The sequence below is a fragment of the Hevea brasiliensis genome, chromosome 14 (assembly GCF_030052815.1).
Source record: "Hevea brasiliensis isolate MT/VB/25A 57/8 chromosome 14, ASM3005281v1, whole genome shotgun sequence".
Taxonomy (NCBI): domain Eukaryota; kingdom Viridiplantae; phylum Streptophyta; class Magnoliopsida; order Malpighiales; family Euphorbiaceae; genus Hevea; species Hevea brasiliensis.
This window is the reverse complement of record NC_079506.1, coordinates 14,015,385-14,031,084: the sequence shown is the minus strand read 5'-3', so window position 1 is coordinate 14,031,084 and position 15,700 is coordinate 14,015,385. Positions and strand designations below refer to the sequence as shown.

Below are 15,700 nucleotides of genomic sequence, written 5' to 3'. Positions count from 1 at the left end.
TTAGTCTATTATATTATTTATAAATTTTTAAAATTCATCGGTAAATTATCCAAATTCATTGTAACAAAATTTAATCCCACTATTAAAGGTCACTTTTCTTTAAGCATCATTTTCTCTAAATTGTTATCATTGGTTAGGTAGTTGCCCCTATAGCACGTTCTGAAATATTTTAATACTTGTATTAAATAGTTGATCACATTAATGTATAAATTGCTTTCTACTTGATTAATTGAACATACCAATTCCTAGTCTATAAAGTCAAACACTCTCAAACTACAGATATGGGGCTTTATTGCAAGAGTTCGTCAGCATCTTTCTCAACCTTGTGCCTCCTTTACATTATTCATTTCTTGTGCTTCAACTCGCCAGCAGCCTCTGCCATCCGCAAGAACAATGAGACGGATCGACTTGCATTGTTGGAATTCAAGGCCAAAATAAGTAATGACCCTTTTGGGGTCATGAGCTCATGGAATAGCACTCTTCACTTCTGCCGCTGGTATGGGGTCACCTGTGGGCGAAAACACCAAAGAGTCGCAAGTTTAGACCTAGAATCCTTCAAACTTTCAGGTTCCATATCACCACATGTTGGTAATTTGAGCTTCTTAAGGAAGCTGTTCCTTGCAAACAATAGCTTCAGCCACGAGATCCCTCCTCAGATTGGCCGTTTTCGAAGACTGAAAACGTTGTCTCTTGCTGAAAATTCAATTGAAGGTCAAAATCCTCCCAGCATATCTAACTGTTCGAACCTTATTATCTTTGATTTGGCTGAGAACAATCTTGTAGGAGAAATCCCTGCGGAGCTTGGTTCCTTGCTGATGCTAAAATTCTTCAGTTTATATGGCAATAATTTAATAGGGACTCTCCCACCATCTTTCGGGAATCTGTCGTCCCTTCAGATGCTTTATGTGCCTACAAATCATTTGAAAGGAAATCTCCCAGAAACTTTAGGCCAATTGGTGAGTCTATGGCTTTTATCAATTCTTGAAAATGGATTTTCAGGTACCATCCCTTCCTCCATCTTCAATCTTTCTTCAATCAAGGTTTTAGACCTGTCATCTAACCAATTCCAGGGGAACCTTCCCTTGAGCATTGGAAACTCTCTTCCAAATCTCCAATTTTTTTCTATCGCTGATAACCAATTCACTGGCACTATTCCAACTTCAATTTCTAACGCCTCAAATCTCGTAGTTCTTGATCTACCCATAAATAATCTCACCGGAAGAGTGCCTTCTCTTGACAAGTTAAATTGGCTTTCAGAATTAGGGATTGGTGGCAACAATTTAGGAAGTGGGAAAGCTGATGACTTGAGATTTCTTTCCACTTTTACTAACGAAACAGCTTTAGGACACCTACAAATAGCAGAAAACAACTTTGGAGGGGAACTTCCTGAACACATTGCCAACTTTTCAAAGCAGCTCCACTTTTTTGACATAGGAAACAATCAGATATCTGGAAACATCCCAGATGGAATACAGGTTCTTGTTAACTTGGAAGTTTTCAATGCAGTAGCAAACAAACTCTCAGGTACAATTCCATCTGGCATTGGACAGCTTCAAAATCTAAAAAAACTTAACCTTGGAGGTAATAATTTATCTGGAAATATTCCATCATCTCTGGGAAACCTGACAAATTTACTTGAAATTGATTTAGATAACAACAATCTTCAAGGTACCATCCCTTCCAGTCTTGGCAGGTGCAAAAAATTGCTCACACTTGATTTTTCTAGAAACAATCTTAGTGGTCCCATACCCCCACAAGTTATTGGACTTTCCTCTTTGTCAATAGTTTTTAATTTGTCCATAAATAATTTGTCTGGTTCCCTTCCAAAAGAAGTAGAAAATTTGAAAAATCTAGGAATCCTTGCCCTTAATGAGAACATGTTGTCAGGGGAGATTCCCAGTGGTCTTGGCAGTTGTACAAGTCTAGAATTGTTATTCCTGAGTGCCAACTTGTTCCAAGGGTCCATTCCTTCCTCTTTTGGTTCATTAAGAGGCATTAGAGAGTTAAATCTTTCTCATAATAATTTGTCAGGCAAGATTCCAGAGTTTCTAAAGAGCTTCAAATCAATACAGCTTTTGGATTTGTCTTATAATGATTTTGAGGGCATGGTACCGGTAGAAGGAATTTTCAAGAATTCTAGTGCTACCTTTATGGTAGGAAATAAAAATCTATGTGGCGGCAGGCCTGATTTTGGACTGCCTGTGTGCAAGTTTGAACAATCAATGAGAAGACCAACTGCAAAATTAAAGATCATAATTTCTATGGTTTTTGTGGTTATAGGCGTTGCACTTTTGCTTGTTTCTTTGCTTCTTTGGCGCCATTCAAGAAAGAGAAGAAGAGAATCTACATCACAATTTGATGGCAATTCACTATTGAAGTTGTCTTATAAAAGTCTGCTTAAAGCCACCAATGGATTCTCTTCAGATAATTTAATTGGTATTGGTAGCTTTGGATCTGTATATAAAGGAATTCTTAATCAAGAAGAAATGGTAGTTGCAGTTAAGGTGCTTAACCTGATGCGAAGAGGAGCTTCAAAGAGTTTTATAACCGAATGTGAGGCCTTACGAAATGTCAGGCATCGAAATCTTGTGAAAGTACTCACAGCTTGTTCAGGAGTTGATTATCATGGCAATGAATTTAAAGCATTGGTTTATGATTTTATGGTTAATGGGAGCTTAGATGTCTGGTTGCATCCAACTCTTGGATTAGATGAGGTGCCAAGGACTTTAAATGTTTTCCAAAGATTGAATATTGCTATTGATGTTGCTTCTGCACTTGAGTATCTTCATTGTCATTGTGGAACACCAATTGTTCATTGTGATCTAAAACCAAGTAATGTCCTTCTCGATGAAGAAATGATCGGACATGTAAGTGATTTTGGGTTAGTAAAGTTCCTTTCTATTGGGATGCTTAACTGTTCAACGAATCAATCTAGCTCACTTGGAATAAGAGGAACTATTGGTTATTGTCCTCCAGGTAATCGCCCTAAAACATATTTTTCACTATTTCCTTCACCATATATTTGGTTTTGTTTACTTAATATAATAATTGATGAAATGACAAGCATTGACTTCTCAGTTTTACTTTTATGTCTAAAATCTGTAGTTTTCTAATTTAATAAGCTAGAAGATTTCATTATTTTTATGTGTTTCAAATCAAATCAATTAATTATTTCTTGATGTGTGTATTGTAGAATATGGTGTGGGAAGTGAGGTATCAACACAAGGTGACGTATATGGTTTTGGCATACTTTTGTTGGAGATGTTCACAGGAAAGAGACCAACTGATGACACGTTCAAAGAGAATTTGAACCTTCACAATTTTGTCAAAAGAGGTTTGCTAGAACAAGTGAAAGAGGTTATAGATCCCAACCTTTTTCAGATGCAACTCAATGCAGACACAACACAAAATCATAACCACAATTTTATGATTAGGAGAAACAACATATTCATTGAATGCTTGATTTCAACATTAGAAATTGGAATCTCTTGTTCTATGGAATCACCACAAGAGCGCATGAATATGAGTGATGTTGTTGCTCAGCTCTCTTCCATTCGAAACAAACTTGTTGGAACTAGATTACCCAGGGAGAGAGAAACTGTAAGTGCACTTCAAGTGGCAGGTAAATAATTCTATTCTTTTGTTGAAATACAGAATGAAACTTGTCATATGCGTATAACAAAATCTAATATGATACTCAAAAAGATTTTGATATTTCGTTTATAATATCTGTTACATATTTCATCGCAGGTACTAAAGATTGATCACTTCAAAGCTGAATGTTCCTTAGTCTATGTAATCTCCCCAATTAGTTGTATTTGGTACGAGGATATTTAAACTTTTGAATTATAATAAGCGATGCTGTATTTGGTAATGTCTCCAATTAGTCTATGGTGTGCCCTTGTTGTGTTCTAAGAGATGGGGTTTGTGCCCTAACTGCCACCCCTTGTGGTGATCTTGGTAGACTAGGAATGTTTGGATATTGGTTGTATTTGAACTACGTACTATGATCAATAATATTATTTTGAGGTATTTTTCAAGATAATTGAATTGTAAATGTTTAATAAATGTTTATTACAAATTTGGATTATCTTATATCTTTTGAAGTTTTAGTGTCGATTCGATTCAAAAATAAGTCATGAGAATAAAGGTCTTATTCTTTTTTTTTTTTTAATTAAGTCTTATTCATCTCATGAACTTATCATGTCAGCAATAATACTCCATATTAACATTGAAAATTATTAAAATTAAAAATATTTGACAAAAGTGTTATAGTGCATAAATATTTATATATATATATTTTTTTTATTATTATTAAGCCTTATCTGAAACTATCATAAATAATGCATATTTGAAATTATGGAATATTAATTTATTAATAATTAGGAGTATAATTTACGCTATATTACCGTTTATCCTTAGACTTGAATATTTAAAAATCTATTATTGTTGGAGGTCCATCTTGATCCAATTTAATTTAGCACAATAAAAATTTGAAAAAATAAAAATTTCCCAGACACATGTTGTATTTGTAACGCCCTCACCATAGGTAGTCCGTATATTTTACTGTTTCGACAACCAATGTATGTTTGGACAGTCAAAATGTCTGAAACTATGTTTAGACTATAGTGAGGAGGCATAAATTGATGAAATAAATGTTAAGAAAATATAGAAAAAATTTTGAGAAAATAAAATAATAAAAATAAACCGATATGCACCATGAAGGGCATTTTGGTCATTTCACATCCGGAGGTAAATTTTGACCTCAATGACAAATTAAAAATTTGACAAATAAAATAATTAACATAAAATATTTTTATAAATTTGAATTAGGGAAATAAGGAGAGAAAGAAGAAGAAAAGAGAAGAAAAGAAAAGAAAAAGGGCTTACGAAAAATTAAAAATTTAAAGTACACAAATAGAATATATATATATATACCATAAGATGACAAAAACCCACCAACCTTTTCTCTCCATCTTCTTCTTTTTCTCCATTATGCCACCCACCCTTGTCCCTCATTTCCACCATTGTCATTCAAGCTCCAAGCTTGATTTCTCCCTCATTTCCTCACCAAAACCCATAACACTCTTCATTAAAAATACTCCCCATACCAAAAAGAAGCAAGGAAAGTAAAGTTTAACAAGTTACAAAAGAAGGTTAGTGCTCAAAACTCTTAATCTCTTCTTTAAGCATGAAAATCATGCTAAACCAAGTGAAGATTTACATGAAATTAAAAAGAAAAATTTGGGAAAGAAACCCTTGAATTTGGCAGCCCTAGAGGAACCATGAAAATGATGGATTTTGTTGGTTTTAGTTTAGTTAGGGAATTTAATTAATAAGGTATCATATGTGGGAATTGATTTCATGGTTATATATGTGAATTTGATGTTTGAAATTAGGTTGTGCACTTGAAATTGGGGATTTTGTGACATTTTTGAATAAGACCTAATTGTGTTGAGATTGATGCTAATAGAAGTGCCATGTATGCTTATTTGGAGTTTGGAGGAGGAGATTGAATTTTGGGAGTGTCAAATTTTCTGCAGGTTAAGACTCAATGAGTCCAGTGTGTTTGTTGAACCCTAACTGACAATGTGTGACTCCAATTGGTATGAGGCTAATTAGAGGTGTTTTGGGACATTCAAACCTTCATTTTTCAAGAAGAACCCTGCCCAAATTCTGTCAAAATCATGACCAATTCTCTGCCCAAACCTGGATGACCAAACACTGAAACCCAGAAAGTGACCAAATGAACAGTATGTGTGCATTTGGTCATAACTCTCTCTATACTGGTCCAAATGACCTAACATTTATATCAATGGAAAGCTTAGACATAGGGCTACACTTTTCATGAAAGACCACTTGACCCAGTTTTGCCTTTAACCAAGTCAAATTGTTAGCACAAGTTGGGTCAATAAAACTGCTAACCCAGAAATTGACCAAAACACTGTTCCTTTGGTATGCCTGACCAGTTTTGGCCAAAATGCCATAACTTGGTCTCCAAAATTGCAAATTGAGTAAAACCAGTGCCAAAATTTTTATAAGACATAGCACAACAATTTTTTTTGTTTTGACCAAGCTCCAAAACCCATTGCATCCTAGCGAAAATATTAGCCAAAGTTAGGAATAAAAATCTGGAAAATGTTAAGTTGAACACAGAATGCCATTTGATACCCATGTGTTCATTTGGCCATAACTCCCACTAGGAAATTCCATTTGAGATGTGCCAATATGATCTGGAAACATGATACTTAGGGCTACAACACTAATTCAAACATCTTTGTCAAATTCTAAGTGTAAAGACCCTAGAAAGAGGGACAAACATACTGCACTGAAGATTGACTATTGCCTTTATAGGATTAAGAGTCCTGGTTAATACATTGACTATAACACACTATACCAAGTTTGAAAAATTATGAAATTGTACCTGGGAGTCCCTTAGACATAGAGGAACATATATTTTGAAGGAACCTAAGTCTAAAAATGACCATAAAATGATCAAATAACTAGTCAAAATTTATTGACCAGGAATTGTCAATTCTGGACAGCTTAGAGGCAAATGGACCAATTATGGTATTTTGACCATAACTTGAGCTCTATAACCCTAGATTGAGTGATTCAAAAACTAAAATTCAAGTTTAAACATAGAGGAGAAATTGTTATGAAGGAAGTGTGACCAAATAGTCATCCTAACCCAGCCAAATTCCTAGAAAAAGTTAATATATCAAAATGAACCTAAGGAAAGGTTTATGGGAAAAATGTTATATATGATAATTAAAATACTCATAAGGCTAATTAAATATTAAAAATGATATGAATATGTAAATTGAGACTAATGTCCTATTAATATGAAATTAATGGTACCACTGAACAGTACTAGAAAATGGTAACAGTGAATAGTTCTAAAATAATTAAAATCATGCTTAATTGCCCATAATATACCTAGACTTATTTATTTAGTTTGGATAAATTGGTATACCAATTAGGGACTACAGATAGCAGTACTGCCTACCGAGAAAATTATGAACTAACAATATATGTCTAGTATGATTGTTCTACAGGCTATATGCCTACTTACTGGCCTCGTGCCTGACAGATGTATACAGAGTAGACATATGGCTGTCTAACCCGTATACTCCCATGTATCCAGCTCTTATAATCTGTTCTAGGTTTATTGGGCACTGATAAAAATTAATTAAGACTTAAAATATAATAAGTAATCATAAAAGATCCCAATAATATTAATTGTTTTCAAAGTGCAATAAAAAATGTAAAAGACTCAGAAATTATGATTTTCATATATTAATTCAATTGTTTAATTATTGTTATTATAAATTATGCACCACTAAGCGTTATGCTTAGCGCGTTGGTTTTCCATTGTGTAGGTACTGGAGATCAGCAGCCGCCACAGTAGCAGCCGCCACAGTAGTGTTCGGACAGAGTTTCGACCAGATCTACCATCGACTAGAGTCACCTCACCAGTCTTTTGTATCTTGGTAGAGCCCATGTATAGACTAGTATTTTGGTTTATTATGTTTAATCATAATGTAATTATTAGTTATGATGTATTTCATTTTGGACTTGTAATTAAACTTGAGATTGAAATGAAAACTTGTAATTTATTATCTATGAATTTTTATATGAATGCAATAGATGATGCTTCATTTTTAGATCTCATAAATAATTGTAAATAATATGATACAAGAGAATATGATATGGAAATGTGTAAAATGAATATGGACATGTTAACAGGTGATTAGTGGAACCCGCCAGATGCTAATAAAATAGGGGAGGCTCTGTCCGGGTCTCTACAGAAATAAGTTATTTAAAAAAAAAAATTCTACACATGGATTACTACTTTTAAATGATATTAAAAGTTTACAATAGATATGATAAAACAAAATAGGGTGTTCAGGCACCGAATGTGGCACTTCTTGCTCGGCTATACAGTAGACGGGTAAGGGGTGTCACAGTATTAAATTACCCTCATGATCCTACTAAAATAATTTTTTATTCTGTTAAAACTTTAAAAATTATTTTATTTAATAAATTTAGACTTGTTAACACTTCATCCTAAACATCTATTATTTAAATCTTTTAAAATAAATGATAAACTTAAAAAAAAATCAAAATTTATATACGAAAACTCTAAATGACATAACCATATATTTTTTTTCTCACCAACTCTTCCTTTTATAATTTTCATTTATCCTCATTCTCATATTCACAGAGTCACAATCTTTTTCCCTTTCTCATCTTCACTCTGCGCGCGCACACTCACATCTTCCTTTGCATACTCAGTTTTAGGTTGATACAATGTAGTTGTCAGCGTATGTGATATCTGCTTTCTATTAGCTTTGTACTGCGTTTGCTTCACTAATAAAATTCTATTCTTATTTTACTTCAAATGCTTAATTTTTAATTAATTAAGAGCTTCATTTCAGATATTTCAAAAAAAAAAAAAAGTTCATTTCAGCTCCATCGACTGGTTCTATCACCTTACTATATCACTTACTATTAATCGAATTTATTAATAAATATTTTATTTTATCAGTAAGTTTGTTAATATTTGCTATTATGTAACAACAAAAATTTTATATGATTAATTTATAGTATTTATTAATAAATGATATTAATTAAAGATTAAATTATTTATTACATTACCTCTCACATAAGTAAGAGTATTAATTATTGGATCAATATTAATTTCATGTATAAACTGACTAACGGATATATTGTAACAAATTTAAAGTTGTATTTGTTTCAAGAAAAATAACTTATATATAAAAAATATTTTTTATGAAAAATATTTCTTTAAAAAATATTTTTCATAAAAATATTTTCTGTTATTTAGTTGCAGTGTTAAATTAATGGTATATATTTATTATAAGTGTTTTCACTTTTTAATAGGATTATTAAAGTCTAAAAAAAATGTCTTCCTACTTTTTAAAAAAAAAAAAAGAAGTCATTGTTCTTAAAGATAACTTAGTTTTTATTTTCTTAAAAATAATTTAGTTAATTTTTTAAAAAAAATATTTTTAATTGATTAATTTTTCTGAACATTTTTACTGTTAATTTTTAAAAAAGTGTAACCCATCCAAGACGTTCATAGGATGAAATTCTCCTTCTCATGAACATCTCAATAATTTATACTATGACGTTATTTTTATAAAAAAAAATGACGTTATCAATTTGTTAAAAGTAAAGAAATACGAAAAATTACATATCAATGAAATAATAAAGTAAATATATCAATTAAAAATAAATATATATTTAAGATTTACTATTTAAAATTTGTAGAAGAGTTGAAATTGAAATTTTTATCTGCTCCTATATATATAAATAAAATAATTTTTAATTTGAATAAAATAAAATAGAGAAAGTTAAATGAGAGAAAAAATAAAGAAAAAAATTATATTGTACTCACAAAATGAGAGAAAAAGCAAAAAAATAAAAATTGAAAAATCCCATATAATTTTATATTATATGATAGGAAATTATTAAATTACTTAAATTTAATTTTCAAATAACAATTAATAATCAAATTTTAATTTAAATTACTCGCTCCCTCTGCTACTGAATGTTAAGGTCATAAGTACTGAGATTATTTTGGTTATTTGGCCATACAATTCACCTAATTGCTAAATTTAAGAATCAACATCAATATGAATTTCATGTATAATTAAATTGACCAACATCAGTATTAAGAATTTTTTTTTCAATCGTTTGGTTGATTTTGTTGAAATCCTTAATTAAATTAAATTATTGGATATATACTTAATTGATCAAATGTAATCTAAATGTAAATAGACTGTTCTTATTTTCTTAATTATATATTTTTATTACTCTTTGTAGAACTCTGCAAACGTTCTATTAATTGAATAAAAGTGTAACCCATCCAAAACGTTCAGGTATGTTGAAGTCTTTAATCGGATGAAATTCTCCTTCTCGTGAACATCCCAATAATTAAACTGACTTTACTCCAATACATACAAATGTTATTTTTCATAATATTATATGGATAAATTTTATAGTTATTTTGTTTCAAATAAATTATAAAAATTCAATTTTTCTAAAATTATATTTTTTATTTTATAAACTTTAAAATTTTTATTTTTAAAAAATAAAATAGCCATAAATTATAGCCTAATGGGGCTCTAATTAATCTTCCCAAGACTCCTTTGGTTGCAGTATTCTTGCTTTGAGAATGCAGATCTTTATCCTCCTCTGATTTTATTGCTTCCAAATTTTGCTACTCTTTTTGGACTCTGTGGGGTTGATATTTAGATATTCTGCTAGTTTAGTTGTGCAAGCAGCTTTTTACTTACAATATGGATGCAGCATATTGTAATTTATAATATGGATTTCTTTTCTACTTTATAATATGCATTTTAGTATATTTTGTTCTCTTTTCAGTTTTTTCACTTATAATGCTGTTGTTTAGGTTAGATGTAATGGGCGGCCTATCAGCCTGGTTTAATCAACAATGCTCATGTTAAATTTTTCCTAATCTTATAACTAATAAAATTTTTGCTTATAAAAAGTATCATCCCAAGACTGGCGTGTTCTTCACTTCGAAATTAAAGTATAAGGTTGGCATTTGTAAATACTTGACAAAAGTTAACAGGGCAGCCACACACATAATATAATATGAAATATTAAACTATAAAAATTTTTAGATTAACTTTAATTTAAATTTCAAATTATTAGATTAACTTTAATTTGAATTTCAAATAACAACAACTAATCAAATTTAAATTTATAATTATGAAAATTTAAATAATTAATTTCTAATTAAACTCTTGTATTTATTTAATAACAATAAATAATTTTAATATTTTTATTTAAATTATTATATACAAATTATAAATTATTAGAGTTGAGATGAAAATTTGAGGGGTTGGGATCAAGGCGAAGGTGCAAGTCGGATTTCTCTACGAGGATTTTTTTTTTTTTAATTTATTATCATACAATATAATATAAATTTATTTATTAAAAATAAATTATAACCTAGAAATATAAGTTTTAAATATAATATATAGATATATTAAAATTAAATAAATAGAAATAAATTATTTTTTTAATAAAAAATAGTATATTATTATTATATGCATTTTGAGAATTCATGAGCAAAAGCCTTCTCTTCATTTCTATCTCATCTAATATTAAAAGTAAAGGAAGAGAGTATTTGGCCCAATTTATAAGTTGATTAAACCTATTTAAAAGTTATTATTTAAATTAACTTATTTATTTAATAATTTTTTATAACTTATAAGTTATAAAAAAAATCTAGAGAGGAAGGACTTTTTATTTTAATACTTATAAGCGAGATGCTTATAAAATTAATTTGATCAAATATTTTTCTTTATCATCCTTATTTAATTTTATAATTCAATTATATATCCTTATTATATTTATTATCATATTCACTTTAAAAAATTATTTTTAATATCTAATACCTAATATGATTTTATATATATTTTTTATTATCGGTTCAAAAATTTTAGGTTTTTAACAGTTTATTATTTTATTAATAAATAAAAAGTTTACTTTTTTATGAAATAAAAAAAAAAGTTTGCTTATTATAACGAGAATTTATTTATATTTATCACGTTATTTATTAATAATATTATATCACATTAAAATAATAATGAATAAACTTAGTAATATTTATTATTGATAATAAATAACAATATTAATATTTATTATTAATATTATTTTTTAATATTTCGCGGCTATTCCTAATCTAATTGATTAGATTAGCCATTTACGCAGACTGCAAATATTGTCTCTTTGGCAACAATTCAATTCATGGTCCAATTCCTCGCACCATATCTAACTGTTCAAACATTTGTTTTCTTTGATTTGTCTAACAACAGTCTTGCAGGGGAAATCCCTGTGGAGCTTGGTTCCTTACTAAAGCTCCAAGAGATCTATTTAGAGGTAAATAATTTAATAGGGACTCTCCCACCATCTTTCGGGAACCCGTCGCCCCTTGAGAAACTTTATGCATATCAAAATCTTTTGAATGGAAAACTCCCAGAAACTTTAGGCCAATTGATGAGTCTAAAGGTTTTAACAATTTTTGAAAATGGATTTTCGGGTACCATCCCTCCCTCCATCTTCAATCTTTCTTCGATCGAGACTGTAGACTTGTCATCTAACCACTTCCAAGGGAATCTTCCCTTGGGCATTGTAAACTCTCTTCCAATTCACCGGCACCATCCCAATTTCAATTTCTAACGCCTCAAATCTATATTTTCTTAATCTATTCGGAAATGATCTCACCGCAAGAGTGCCTTCTCTCAACAAGTTGCATGGGCTTTCAGTATTTGGGATTGGTGACAACAATTTAGGAAGTGGGAAAGCTTATGACTTGAGATTTCTTTCCACTTTAACTAACACCTCATATTTACAGACTCTAGTTATAAGCTACAACAACCTTGGAGGGGAACTTCCTGAACATATCGCCAAATTTTCAAAGGAGCTCCACAGGTTTGCCATACAACACAATCAGATATCTGGAAACATACCAGTTGGAATACAGGTTCTTGTTAACTTGGAAGCTTTCTATGCAGACAGGAACAAACTCTCAGGTACCGTTCCATCTGGCATTGGACAGCCTCAAAATCTAAAATTGCTTCGCCTTGGAGGTAATAATTTATCGGGATATATTCCATCATCTCTGTGAAATCTGCCAACTTGTTCCAAGGGTCTATTCCTTCCTCTTTTGTTTCATTAAGAGGTATTAGAGAGTTAAATCTTTCTCATAACAATTTGTCAGGCAAGATTCCAGAGTTATTAAAGAGCTTCAACTCAATACAGCTTTTGGATTTATCTTATAATGATTTGGAGGGCATGGTACCAGTAGAAGGAGATTTCAAGAATTCTAGTGCTACCCCTGTGGCAGGAAATAAAAGTCTATGTAGTGGCAAGCGTGATTTTGGGCTGCCTATGTGCAAGTTTGAACAATCAAGGAGAAGACCAGCTGCAAAATTCCGTTCTGCTCCCAAATTTTCAACATTATATATATATACATTTGTCTCTTCATTTAGCTACCGATTATATATATGTTTGTAATGCTGCTACTTGCTACTTGCTTCTTGCTTGTTGCTACATGTGCTTTCCACGTATCAATATTGTAAAGGTTTATAGGCATTCACTTCATACCACGGATCATTCATTCCACTATCATGAGGAACGGCTCCAAGAGCATTTCTACGGGCCCATCGTCCATCATGTAGAAGTTCTTCCAATGCTGAAATTCACCTTTATAACTTCCTCCAATACTTCCAGAGCTGTGAAGTATCGAAATATTGATTTTTTGAGGAATGAAAATGCAATGAATCAATGAAATTTATATAATCATTTATTTTTCAAAATATATATGATTATTATTTTGCATTTATTAAAGAAAATTAAACTCGTCTTTGATGCTATACTATGAGGGGAATTATTACAAACTCTAGCTTCCTTACGAAGGACTTATGATTTTTTTTTCAATAAAAGTAATTTTATTAGTAATTAAAAAATAGTTTAATTCTAATGAAAAAAAAAGTTTAGTTATTTTAGATTAAAACATTTCAAATTTAATTCTAAATTAATTTTTAATATTTTCTAATATATTTTAAAAAATTATTTTTTTTTAACAATTTCAACGATAATATCAAATAAATCTTAAGTTTATGCACACACATGTGTCTTCCTTTGCATAAGCAGTTTTAAGTCGATACAACGTAGCTATGGTGATATGTAAATGGTAAGGAAAAACCAGGAGGCATAGAGCCCAGGATCGACATATCCAGCCCCCTACAAAACCACTACAACCTGCTGATGAAAAAACCCACCAAGAAACATGGATAACAAAAACAAAATGAAAAAACAGCATAAGGGAGGACAAATCAAAATGTAGATAACATATAATGCAATCAAACTACCACAAAATGAGAGTAAATTAAGAGAAAAGCCATCATAACAAGCCTGCAAAATCATTCAATCTCGAGCAACCAGTTTTGGTCAAATAATCCTCGAAAATATTAGCTTCTCGAAAAGTATATAGGAAAGACATAATGGGGAGAGCTTGCATCAGGTTAAGTGTGGAATTCAATCAGTCATTCAACCTCCATGGGCCTTATGACTTTCGGGCTACCCACCTGATAGCATTCGTGGAGTCACTGTCCAAGATAAGTAATGGGCATTATGCGAAAGAGAGTGCTGATGAGAAAGCCTTGAGGCTTTATGGATAGCAAGCAATTCAGCCTCATTTAAATCCTCGACATTTGCGGGCCAAGAGAAGAGGCAAAGGGTAGTACTGTATTTACTCATGATGATGTAGTCATATGATGATTTGTATTCCATATTTACTTCGCATCTGTATTCTGTTTCCAACTGATGAAATATCTTTTCCTATTAAAAAAAAAGCATACTGTTTGCTTCGCTAATGAAATGCTATTCCTATTTTACTTCAAAGGCTTAATTTTAATTAACAATTAAGAGCTTAATTTTAATTAACAATTAAGAGCTTAATTTCAATTCCATCTTGATTCTATCACCTTGCTAAATCAATGATTATTAATCTCATTTATTATTAAATATTTAATTTTATCAGTAAGACTGTTAATATTTTCCATTGTGTAAAAACAGATATTTATGATTAATTTATAGTATTTATTAATAAAAGAGATCACTTAAAGATTAAATTATTTATTAAATTGATTACCCCCCACATAAGTAGAAGTGTAAAAAAAAAAAAAAAAAAAAATACTCATTACAAGAAAAACTCAACATTATAACTACACAAGATATAAATATTATTGCCATTTGCTATTACCTAATAAAATGCTATTCTTATTTTACTTCAAAAGCTTAATTTTTTTTAATTAGTTTAAACATACCCATTTCATTATCAAACTTTCAATTGTTGCCCTGACAAAAATTAGGGAATTATTGTTGTTCTCAGTAATTGATTTTAAGTCCTCAATTAAAATTTTATTTATTTATAATTCTTAGCTTCCAGTTCTAATTAGGCCACTTGTCCAATAAATAATAATTTTCTTGTTCATTTAATGGAATTAATGCCTTTGAAAATCCAAGCACAACGGTCCAGCCTCTTGTTTCTTATATCTTAACAACATATATATACGTCATATTCACTCTCGAATTCAAAATTAATTATGAAAAACCATATATATTTTGTAGATTATTAGCATCAAAATATATAATCTAAGATGTAACCATGATGTTTACTTTGATTAGACTTCAAATTCAATTTAATTAAAAAAATAAAACTCTTTAAGGAATACGTAATCTAATTAAATACTTTTCATTTATAATATTTTCCTAGTTATTTGAACATTAGAATTATCAATTTCACATGCATAACATAGTATGTTTGATCAATTATTACGTAATTAAATAAAAATTTAGTTTTTAATTTCATATTATTTTTTCCCCTTATAATGTGATGAGTTGACGTATTTACAAATTTTCATTTTATCGTCCACTCAAACAAATAACAAGAATTTAGTGTTTAGAAAATAATTTATCAAAGTTAAACATGAAAATTTTATAGATAAATTTATGTCTTAATCATTTTAAAAATACCTAATTTTATTGGTCAATCGAGTCTTTACTATACTCAGACGTGTTGTTCAATTTGTAATTTAAAAACTAATATAGGCAGCATTAGTAAATACTAAACAAA

General features: G+C 30.1%; 1 protein-coding gene across 1 annotated transcript; it reads left to right on the top strand.

Annotated features, from left to right (window-relative positions):
* Positions 1-263: 263 nt before the first annotated feature.
* On the top strand, positions 264-13,351 carry LOC131172791 (probable LRR receptor-like serine/threonine-protein kinase At3g47570). The gene is made up of 6 exons (XM_058134311.1): positions 264-2,976; positions 3,194-3,622; positions 11,885-11,940; positions 12,416-12,650; positions 12,782-12,997; positions 13,053-13,351. Exons 1-6 carry the CDS (start codon positions 282-284, stop codon positions 13,349-13,351), a joined length of 3,930 nt encoding a protein of 1,309 aa, XP_057990294.1. The 5' UTR covers positions 264-281.
* The last annotated feature ends 2,349 nt before the right edge of the window (positions 13,352-15,700 follow it).